General features: G+C 39.6%; 2 protein-coding genes across 5 annotated transcripts in view; one reads left to right on the forward strand and one right to left on the reverse strand.

The window, feature by feature from the left end:
• LOC117961151 (estrogen-related receptor gamma-like) overlaps positions 1-4,330 on the forward strand; it is a 27,834-nt gene extending 23,504 nt beyond the window's left edge. For all 3 annotated transcript variants that reach the window (XM_034899614.1, XM_034899611.1, XM_034899612.1), the window contains exons 7-8: positions 1,888-2,157; positions 2,517-4,330. In XM_034899614.1, coding sequence (XP_034755505.1) covers positions 1,888-2,157; positions 2,517-2,761 — 515 coding nt within the window. In that variant the 3' untranslated portion in view covers positions 2,762-4,330. The remainder of the gene's footprint in view (positions 1-1,887; positions 2,158-2,516) is intronic.
• The window catches only part of si:ch211-57i17.1 (uncharacterized protein LOC565010 homolog), a 32,406-nt gene that overhangs the window by 505 nt on the left and 19,928 nt on the right, over positions 1-11,973 (reverse strand). The gene's annotated exons all lie outside the window — the stretch shown is intronic.

An 11,973-nucleotide genomic window follows, 5' to 3' on the forward strand; every position in this document is an offset into this window, starting at 1 on the left:
TACACATTTTTGATTGCCTGTCTAACAAAATGTAATACATTATTTTGTGCTCAGATCAAATCTAGAGAGCATTTTCTTTACTTTTAAGATTCTTTAGACTAAATCAAATCAAAAATCTAATAAAATGTAACTTCATCAAAGGATTTCATTTGAAAAAACAAATACACAGAAGCAGTGTTTTTTAATTTTGTTGTAAAAGACAGAGAGAAAAAAAGACAAAGGCGGATAAAAAGAAACAGATAAAAACGAGGTTGACTCGAGATGAGATGACAGAGATCATGAGACAGAAGTTTTAATTATATCGTTCAAGGAACAGATTGAAGAGGTAAAAGAGACCATGGCCGCTCCATTGACACGAGACAAAGAAAGAAGAGTAGATAGAAGAGACACACACACAGAGAACAAATATTACAAAAAACGTCTGCCCCCTCCTAGCAGCGTAATGGCCATGTCACATCAGCTCTGGATGAGTGGCAGGCCACACGGCCCCCATCGCTGGGAGAACCAAGGTCTTGGGCAAAGTGGCTTGGGCCATCTGAGTTATTTGCCCAGGGGGAGGTGAGTGTGATGGGGCTACTGTCCAGGCTGCTCCCCCTCCTCTGTGTCTGCTCTAATCAGGCAGATTGACGGTCATGTGGTCTGAAGTCTGAGGGCCAGTCTGGCAGATGAGCTGGCTAAAGACCAACTGCCCTCTTTGCTTTTGGCCTTTTTTGAGTCTGTGCTGCAAGTTGGCTGTCAAATGTGTGTTAAAAATGACTGTGGTGTGAATGGCTGTGCATTACGGTTGAAATGAGACAACTAATGCCGCGAGAGAATATCCCCCAAATGTCAGCACTCCTTTTTGCCCCCAGCGCCCTTCGCTTTGTTCCTTTAAAACATGCTTCTTTCTCTTTATTGAAGGTTTAACCTGTATTTATCCGTAAAATCTATCAATATATTGCCCGGGATTTCATCACACAAACACACATACTCACACAGGTCTCTGTCCCTGATCAATGGTCAAGTGCCACAATACTGATCCCTATCGACCAATGAAATTGTGCACAGACAGCGTTTCCAATCAATCAGGGAGCGATAGTGGGGAAATGGGCGCCACTGACGTCCTCGTGGTGATTGTAAAGAGCGGTGGATCCTGATAACAATCACTGAGGGTGTCAAAAACACAAACGCCTCCCCCTCCTCCCCTCGCTCTGTAAAATCATCTGTTTTAATTACAGTAAACGTGTGTGTGAGTGTGTGTGTATGCAGGTTTATGTGGGGAACGTGAGCAGGTTTAATCATGCTCCTGTGGGGTGTAATTATCAATCAAAGTGGGTGTGTCCCACCGAGTGTAATTAAATTCCCCCCCTGTTCACTCCCTCTGTCCTTTGTCATGCCCTTTGCAATGTGGCCTTCCTGCGAGGGAATCGGTATCATCATGATATTATTATACTGAATACATGTTACTAATAATCCTGGAATCTAAGGGAAATGACGTAGCATCATGGGGGAATTTGAATACAAGAAATATTTCTACCAAATTTATTTAAAAGAGTTCTGCAGCAATTTTGTAATGTCATTTCATAAAGTTGGGCAATTTGCAAGGGACAAATTTAAAGAAGAAATTGTGCAGCAGAGGCTGACATATAGACTTTTGTTTGACTAAGGCTTTTTAAAAATGCTCAATCCTGCAATTCCCATAACGCAACCTAATAGCCTCTCTGTTTTCTGTGAAATATTTGCAGCCTCACGCCCCAACCAAGATGACATTATACTGCTGTTTTTACAGGCCTAGTAGGACTAACATGACAACCAAACTGACCTAAATGCGTCACTGTGCGGAGTGTCCCTTCTAAATTCTTTCTTTTCTGCATCCCAAGTAACATTTTGATCCTCTCGTTTCTCTAGGCTTCCCCTCCCTCTCTCTGGCTGACCAGATGAGTCTACTGCAGAGCGGCTGGATGGAGATTTTGATTCTTCGAGTGGTGTTCCGCTCGCTACCCTTGGAGGACAAGCTGGTGTACGCTGAGGACTACATCATGGACGAGGAGCAGTCCAAGCTGGCCGGGTTACTCGACCTCAACAACGCCATCCTGCAGCTGGTGAAGAAGTATAAAGCCATGGGGCTGGAGAAGGAGGAGTTTGTGGTCCTCAAGGCCATTGCGCTCGCTAACTCAGGTATGAAGATAGTCATTATGAGGTTCTTAGGCTCTGGATCGGCACAAGTTTTAGCCATGATATCATGTGGCTCTATGGATGGCAATGTCTATTGGCTGGTCTGCAGATTTGGTCCTGACTAAAATATCTCAACTTCATGAAGCTTCATGAACCATTCTCTTTATTTTTGGAGCACACTAGAGGGTTGAACCCTTTGTTGAACAGAGAGTGCCATCTAGTGGGCTCGGAAAATGAAAAGGCTTCAGGGAGCTTTACAGACATGAATGTGACAGAATGAATCTTCATAACTTTGGCGATCCCCTGACTCACACTTAATTTCTTGACCTACCTTAATTCCTTAATATCCTCTCTCCTAATAGACTCCATGCAAATTGAGGATTCCGAGGCCGTTCAGAGACTCCAGGACGTCCTTCACGGGGCCCTACAGGACTACGAGACCACCCACCGTCCTGAGGACCCTCGGCGGGCCGGCAAACTGATCATGACCCTCCCTCTCCTCCGTCAGACAGCCGCTCGTGCTGTCCAGCACTTCTGCAGCATCAAACAGGACGGCCGTGTGCCCATGCACAAACTGTTCCTCGAACTGCTGGAAGCCAAAGCCTGACCCGAACACAGACAGCCATCGGCCTGGTCCTGCCCCCCCCCCCCGACGCAGCGGGTTAGGATGACAGGGAGTGAAGGATAATGGGTAACGATGGGGTTTGACACTATGTATTTTTCCATTTCAGCTTTGACAAGTTTTGAATCTGCAATCGTCGGGAAGTCTGTTCTGTAGGCGAGCAGATGGAACAGTTTTAGAGCAACTAATCTACTCCCAATGAAAGTTTGAGTGGAGCAGTTTAATTTGCATTTAGTGTCTCCGTGACATTGTCATCTTCGCTGTTTGTGACACTAATTTAAGCACGTTGACCTGCTTCGAAAGTTTGAAGGCAGACGGACAGGGAGCATCAAAGCAGAAGAAATTGCCTTCTAGAGATATTTACGGTAACACGCCAAAAGTAGAGCTTCTTTTGTCAAAAGACCACCTGGTACTTGAAGATCCTGACGGATTATTTCATTCATCTTGAAGCCTGTTAATCTGCATTCTAGAGCCTTTTGATGATTTGATATTGTTTTCCTTTTTTGTATAAAGGTAAATGTGTCCTAAGAGGTAAGTCTTGCCAAAGAGTAAAGACTCACACTTTTAATACCAGCATATGTCCACAATAATATAATATGGCCTATAAGACATTTCACATAAACCTGCATCCCTGCTGTGTTGAGTAATCCAGAAGTATCTATCCACTACATTCATATATACATGATTAAAGGGAAGCTATTAAATCTCATAAAACAATAACTGGTCTCCTGATTTTAGTAGAAAATGTCAGGGAAATAGTACTTATTGAGACATGATAAAGTTGTACAATAGCAAAGTGATATTTATTTAAAAGTGTCTCTGTTTGTTTGCTGTTTTTTATTTACTAATGTGGCATTAATGAAGAGTAGATTCAAGCAATTACAGTGGATAATAATTTTTTTAAAGATTTTTAAATGATATTTAAATGAATAATTTTTTTACTAGCTTCTCTGCTACAGCACTGATACCTATGTGTACCATATCATGGAATTCAAGGCAACATGATTACAATTGGAGTGCGTATTTGAAGATCATAATGTTGTAGAGTTGTGGTAGACATGTAGATATAACTTTAACTATGTAAAATGGCTGCCATACTGTATAATCTGGATTAGCGAGACATTTGATGTCTTTTCTACTGTAGAAGTCTAGGTGTAGGATGAAATTTGTGCACAAAATCTTCCTTTTAGCCATAATGTTTGGGGAAACTGGTGATGGCGCTCTGTTAATCTGTTAGTGTGTTTTGTGTGAAGAGTAGTTATATCTGAAATTTGTCTTTTTTGTTCGCACACATTAAATGAAGGGATGAAACTTGGAAGGAAATTGAATGCAATGAAAAAGTCATACTATTGTGTGGATAAAGGAGGCGCTACAATGTGCATATTTTCATGACAAGATGATTAAATGTATGTTTTGCTGTATATACGTCATGTCTTATGCCAACAGAGATGTTTGAAGATGCAAATATACTTTTTTTGGGTGAGATGTGCCGTGCTATTTCATTCTCAGGTGGATTCTTGGGCAATAAAGATGATCCCCTTAATGCAAAGCTCACATCATCTCAGTGTTGTCTTTCTCAATTAAACAGTAGCAAGTGCTGTCAAACAAATTCATTAAGAGCTGGTAAGTGGCTGCAGTCAATTCTGTTTGACAACGGACTGTCATTTCCACGTAAGGCCCATTATGGCACATTTAGGCTATCACAGCCCAGTTGGATGGAGATTTATAATTAACAGCTATGATGTAATGAAGTCTAACAGTTGCTCCAGGGAGTGCTGGTCATCAGAGGCCTGTTGAGGCTGACGGAAGCAAAGGCGGTCAACTCTTCCCTTCATCATACAACCATCCTGAGAAAGGAAACTCACTTTCAACAAACAATTTCAAGTAAAATGTAATAACATTTTAGTAACGCTTCACTTAAACCCCTTATTTAGCCCTAATAGGCAGTATATAAACACTTAATACATTGTTTATGACAGTAGTTGTAAGCCAATAATGATAAGAATACTAAGAAGAAGAAGAAGAAGAAGAACTTTTATTTATATAGTGCCTTTCAAGAAACCCAAGGACACTTCACAGAATTACTGTGGCTACGCTCAAAGAGGTTGTAGGCTGTGGTAAACAGGTGGTGTTTCAGGAGTTTGGGGGAGGGTGTTCCGAAGGGATGGGGCTGCAACACTAAAGGCTCTGTCTCCGAAGGTACAGTGTCCGGGGTGGGGAAGAAAGATCAGGCCAGCGTCTGAGGACTGCAGGTTTTGGGGTGGGGTGTATGGATGGAGCAGGTCGCAGAGGTACTGTGGGGCCAGGGCATGGAGGTATTGTAGGTGAGAAGGAGGAGCTTATATGTGATGCGGGACTCAATTGGGGGCCTGTGAAGTTGGATGAAGGTTGGGGTGATGTGCTGCCAGGTCTTGGTGTGGGTGAGGACCCTGGCGGCAGAGTTTTGGACATATTGGAGCCTGTCTAGGATTTTGCTGGGGACCCCAGACAGGACTTCACTGCAGGAGTCCAAACGGGGGGTGTGAGAGTTTCTGCCACTGAGTCAGAGAGTGATGGCCCAAGGTTGCAGATCTCCGAGGATGGGCAGACCTATCAACATCCAGGATGAGAGCTCCAACCTTCTGGAGCAGCGCCTTGGGGGCCAAAACTAGGAGCTCTGTTTTATTACATTCACATACAATATTACATACTCTGTTTTAAATTCATAAATAACAATAACTGCTAAACGTACTGTTTATTGTTTCATTCTTGACCTTGACCATTTTTTGAGTGAAGAAGTATCTATGAATAAAGGACTACATTGTTATAGATATAAATATATTAAGTAATTTATTGATGAATATAATACATATTTCAGTCATGTCATTTATAAAGACATATTTTACACAACTACAACTGCATGACAATATATCGTCATTTTTATTATTATTTATTACGTGTTGATAAACCAGTTAAACCAGTTAAATAACGTTTGTTAACCATACATAAAAGCAACACTGTGTAACTTATGAAAGATTAAAGAACACAATCTTCTTGTTGGAAATGAAAACTTAAATTCATAAGCAATAAAACACAGTCTTATCATGTCACAGGCGTACTTTGTCTGGCATGATCGGTAGCTTTTGGTGGCTAATGTTAGCTGAATTAAGATGATGCTGTGTAACTGATATTACTGCGTGAGTACTCATGCTACTGGTACAACATACGTATTCGAATTTCCTCTCATCCCATAATTGTTACTTGTGGCCACAGGGGCAGTTTTGCAAGGTTACATAGTCTAATTTTCATTGTTTATACACTTTGGACAGTACAAGTGCTAATGCTTGTTACCAATATTTCTTACAGCCATGTTTTACACTGTTTATTTAAAAATGTAATTGGAAATGATTGCGGTGATGAGTAACGCTCTGCCTTTGTCTTAGGCTGGTGATTGAACGAGCAGATATTTTGAAGGATTTCATGCTTTTTGATTGAGTCTCCAGTGTCAATAAAGGAAGTACCAACTGGAGAGACATGCAGCTTTCAGGGACAATCAGTCACAATTGGTTCTTTCATAATAATAATAATAACAATAATAATGTTTGTGTATAATAATTTATTGATCACAAGACAGGAAATGTAACTGTTGCAGCAGCACAAGACATAAATGAGTACTGATAGAGAAGTACAAAATAAATATAAAAAACATGAAGAGATGACATTTAATTAAATCAGAGGTATACACAACTAGGAAAAGAGTAAAAGTAGGGGAAATGAAGACAAGACACGAGGGAAGTGACAAGTTAAAGTGACAGTTACGAGGTAAAGTGGCATGGTATGATGTGATCGATACCAGAAGTGAGTCTAAAAATATGTAAACTGTGTACACCAGAAATATTATTTAGTATATAATGTGGTAATATAGTAGAACATGTCAACATACCGGTAGTGTAGAATGAGGTATAAGATAGTAATGGTGCAATGTAATATTAGTAATCCTGCTGTGTGACACTACTACTACTTCTACAACTACTACTACTAATAATAGTATAATATAGCAGAAAAACATTGAATATCAATGTATATAATATTATATGATATATAAATAGTGAGTCTAGTTTAATATGTAAAAATATATCACATTACAGAGACTGTGTGTTCTGTGAGCATGTTTGTGGAGACGAGAGGAGAGGAGACAATGCCAGCAAAACCTGAAGAATAAAGATGGATGAATAATTTTAAAAAATAAATCAAAATCCAAGTCAACCCATTTGTCCTTTATTCCCCCTCATCCGTCAGCAGATTAATAATCTCCCCATTTTCCCGTGGTTAAAACTCACGGTGTGCACCGAGGGATTTGGAACCGGCTGGAGATGTTTCACCACATCAGCCGTCAATAAGTGAGTTAGTGATCTGGAGTGATATATCCCTGTATGTCCCTCTCCTTAAATGAGTTAGTATGTGTCTAGTGGCCGTGTCGCCCAGACACCTTGGTGATGGATGGGGCCCTGAGGAGATGGGCTGTAAAAAAAGGCTGATTCTGGCACTCAAGGGTGAGATCACTTCCTCAATAAAAAAACATTGTCTCGAATCATCACAGCAAGGTATGAATGCTGATTAGGGTATTAGACTGAGGAGAAGTCTTCTGTAAAAATAAATCAAATGAGCAGTTAGTTAATGTGTGGGGGGGGGGGGGGGCTCTTATAAAAGGTGGTGATGTCTAGAACTGGGGATCGTTGGTTACAGATTCAAAGATAATGTTAAATATTCACTTTGTTTTGGTATGATTATCATGAAATGACACTGCATTCAGACATTTAGTTGTGCGTCTTGTGTTGCAGAGACTGTGTCTTTTTGTCTAGCTAACCCTGCTGAGTTTCACCACAAAGAAAGGTCCTGAAAGGGCTGGGCCCACGTTTTTCAAGGCTAGGTCATCCTTGAAAATACAATAATGCAATCATAGTGTGCCTTTGTTCTGATTAACAGCTGTTGTTTGTCTTCCTTATTGATGTTACTATCCAAAAGTAACTAAAACAACTTTATTTCTAATGGAGTTTGGAACGCTGATGCTACCGGAGTGAGCAGGCCTTCACTGGAGCAGGAGTCTGAGGAATTTGTCTTAAGACTGAAATAAAATCTATTTTTGGAATATGAGTTACATATTACATTTAAAACTCTTTAAAACTTTCCACTGTCTCCATCAGAAGTTTTTCTACAGAGTTACTGCATCAACCGTACTCAAAAAACAAATCAAAAATGTCTCCTTTGAGCACATTTGACAATTCTGTGCTTTGAAAAGAACATAGATACATATATTTATACATATAAATACATATATGTATGCATATTTATACATTTTACAGAAGAATTTGATTGACTAAAAAAAGTGAGGGGATTTAACTCGTATAATATTTTTGTCCATTGTTACAGCTTTCCACAGTCCATTTTAAACTTGTTTAGCATGAGAAGAAATAGATTTAACTCATAAAATATACATATATATATATATATATATACATATATATATATTTATACATATACATATGTATGCATATTTATACATTTTACAGAAGAATTTGATTGACTAAAAAAAGTCCCTCACTGACAAAGCCAGCATCTATGAATTTGCATGTATTCAATATTTCAAGTTTTCTGCTTGTTTGCCTATTGAACAATAATTGACTTCCAGACTACTTGTGATGTCACAGATTCTGCTTGCACGAACTTGTCTCTAAAGTGCTCTAAGCAATGTCGCAAGTTCTTTTAGGCTACAACGTTTTTTCTCCTCACTATCCGCTATCTGCCTGTCCCCTGAACACTACAAACTAAACATTAACTGACACTATAAAAAACGCGGCCTCTGTAGACAGCCCAGGGTCGACAAACAGCAACACAAACAAACTGCACCAACCTGCACCACGAAACAAAAACTGCACTAAATTGGCAGCACTAGTGGCTTGTGGCAAGTGGCTTGATCAGTGTGAAGAAAAGTCCAAGGAGACGAAAAGGTAACGTCTCTAAAAATAGAGTCGTGAAGGGTAGTCACACTGAGGGTGATCACGAAAGGTAGCACTAACATTGACTATTTAGTGTGAAGGTAGTCTCAAGTTTACACTTGTATTTTATCTATTTTATTTTATCTATTTCTATTTTATATTATAACTGATTTTTTTGTAAAGCACTTGGAATTGCCCTGTTGCTGAAAGCGGCTATACAAATAAAGCTGCCTTGCCTTGCCCTCCGGCCAACAACAGACAAGAAGGGTTTGGGAGTGGGGGTTGGAGGTTAGTGCGTGGAAGGGAGAGGGAGGGGGGGAGGGGAGGGATGAGGAAGAGGGAGGGGCAAACTAGCTTCTGTTTTGTTTGACAATACTTCGAACATCAACAAGAAGTTACATCACCCAACATTGCTTAGAGCACCTTTAAATTCTCATTAAGGTGAGCACAGCCTTCTGGCTCCACATCCATTGTTCTGCACAGTGAGGGTCAAATGAAGTGACAAAGACAAAACACGTTTTTTAGGGAAAGGGGGCTTCCTACAGTACGTCATAATAAAATATCATTGTGCACATATTAGTGTGTATGTATTGTTTTGGTTGTTTTGAATGTGTGAGCACATTGTGAGCTCCAAAGAAAAATTCCTTGTATGTGTCCTCATACCTGGCAAAATAAAGCTGATTCTGATTCTGATGTCTGGGAGTTCTGTTGTCAAGTGCACCATAGACTTAAAGTTTAATTTCGGACTTTTGAGATAGAAGAAAAAAACAAAACATCCCAGGATTCCATAACAGAGTTGCTCACATGTTGGAAAGTTGTATGGCATCCTGCAACACTACCACGTACACCCTGACAAGCCGTTACTGTCCTCTCAATCATTCCTCCACAGCCGATGGACAACAGTATCCGTACAGTTAGAAATCACTTGAGGGCGACGTGGAAATAAAGTGACTTATTTGCACATCGGGGCCTTTAGCCCAATTGTGCTGCTTTATCCTGATAGGGAGGACAAAATGAGTGTTTAAGCTGATGTATTTTTGAACATGCATGCACATGCACAGCTGGGACTTAGGATAGGATACATTGAGAAATGTCCTTGGATATTAGGTTTCTTATCTGCTGCTTTTGACTCATTGTACCTGGAACAGCAGCGGCTGCTGAGCTCCATCATGTGGTCACACAGCTCATTGTAAGGAACACCAATCTGCTGTAGGAATGAAGACATGTTTATTCCCAAAACAGTTAAAGCCCATATTATGCATAAAGGTCTTTTTAAGTAACAGAGAGGGATTTTAAAGAAACATTCACCATAAAATTGTCATTTGTTGGCTATACTTTTTAATGTAAATATGTGAATGAAGTCAAATGTCACCCATAACTTTAGAAAAGATGTAAAGCTTACACAACAATGTAACTTTGAAAGCCATATAGCAAAAAAATGAAACCAGGAATTCAAGAAAATATATTTGAATATATACATGTGTATTTGCATTCACAAGTTACTTAAAAAAGAGATGGTTTGATTAGATTAACCAAACCATTAGATTGATTTAAAAGGAGGCTGTAACAGTCATGGTACATTATGTTGAAAATAGTCTTAAAAAGTGATAGTATGCGTTGCTGATGGTTGTTGGTATGTCAAAAAAATAGTATTGTTGTATGTGGAAAAAAGTAATAAAAAAGTGATTGTGTAGTATGTTGAAAAAAGTAATTGTGTAGTAAGTTGAAAAAAGTTATTAAAAAAATAGTATTTTGTGTCAAAAAGTGATAACAAAGCATGTGGAAAAAATTCACAGTTTAGTATGTTAAAAAATATAGAAAAAGTCATAGTAGAAGTATGGACCAGAGTGTGCATTCCCTACAAGTTAAGGTGTTAAGTGGAGCATTGATAACCACTAAATCAACATGTCACAAAGAAAATGTTCAAAATAGTCAACATAGTATGTTGAAAAAAAGCCATTCAAAAGTCAGAATGTGGAATGTTGAAAAAAGTCAAAGTATGGTAAATCAAAAAAAGTCATAGGATAGTATGTGGAAAAAGTCAGAGCATGGTAGGTCAAAAAGGGGGTAAAAAGAGTCATAGGATAGCATGTGGAAAAACGTCATTGTATAGTGTGTTGAAAAAAAGTGACAAAGTCATGTTATAGTATATCGAAAAAAGTCATAGTATAGTAGAGTGGTGTGAAAAAGTGTTTGCCCCCTTCCTCATTTCCTGTTCCTTTGCATGTTTGTCACACTTAAGTGTTTCGGAACATCAAACCAATTTAAACAATAGTCAAGGACAACACAAGTAAACACAAAATGCAATTTGTAAATGAAGGTGTTTATTATTAAAGGTGAAAAAAAATCCTAACCATCATGGCCCTGTGTGAAAAAGTGATTGCCCCCCTTGTTAAAACATACTATAACTGTGGTTGTCCACACCTGAGTTTAATTTCTCTAGCTACACTCAGGCCTGATTATTGCCACACCTGTTCACAATCAAGGCATCACTTAAATAGGAGCTGCTTGACACAGTAAGGTCCACCAGAAGATCCTTAAAAGCTACACATCATGCCGAGACCAAAAGAAATTCAGGAACAATTGAGAAAGAAAGTAATTGAGATCTATCAGTCTGGAAAGGGTTATAAAGCCATTTCCAAAGCTTTGGGAATCCAGCAAACCACAGTGAGAGCCATTATCCACAAATGGCGATGACATGGAACAGTGGTGAACCTTCCCAGGAGTGGCCTGCCACCCAAAATTACCCCAAGAGCGCAGCGACGACTCATCTAAGAGGTCACAAAAGACCCCACAACAACGTCCAAAGAACTGCGGGCCTCACTTGCCTCAGTTAAGGTCAGCGTTCATGCCTCCACCATCAGGAAAAGACTGGGCAAAAATGGCCTGCATGGCAGAGTTCCAAGGAGAAAACCACTGCTGAGCAAAAAGAACATCAAAGCTCGTCTCAATTTCTCCACAACACATCTTGATGATCCCCAAGACTTTTGGGACTACATTCTGTGGACCGATGAGACAAAAGTGGAACTCTTTGGAAGGTGTGTGTCCAAGTATATCTGGCATAGAAGGAACACTGCATTTCATAAAAAGAACATTATACCAACAGTAAAATATGGTGGTGGTAGTGTGATGGTCTGTGGCTTTTTTTGCTGCTTCAGGACCTGGAAGACTTGCCGTGATAAAAGGAACTATGAATTCTGCTGTCTACCAAGAGATCCTGAA

The sequence above is a fragment of the Etheostoma cragini genome, chromosome 18 (assembly GCF_013103735.1).
Source record: "Etheostoma cragini isolate CJK2018 chromosome 18, CSU_Ecrag_1.0, whole genome shotgun sequence".
Taxonomy (NCBI): domain Eukaryota; kingdom Metazoa; phylum Chordata; class Actinopteri; order Perciformes; family Percidae; genus Etheostoma; species Etheostoma cragini.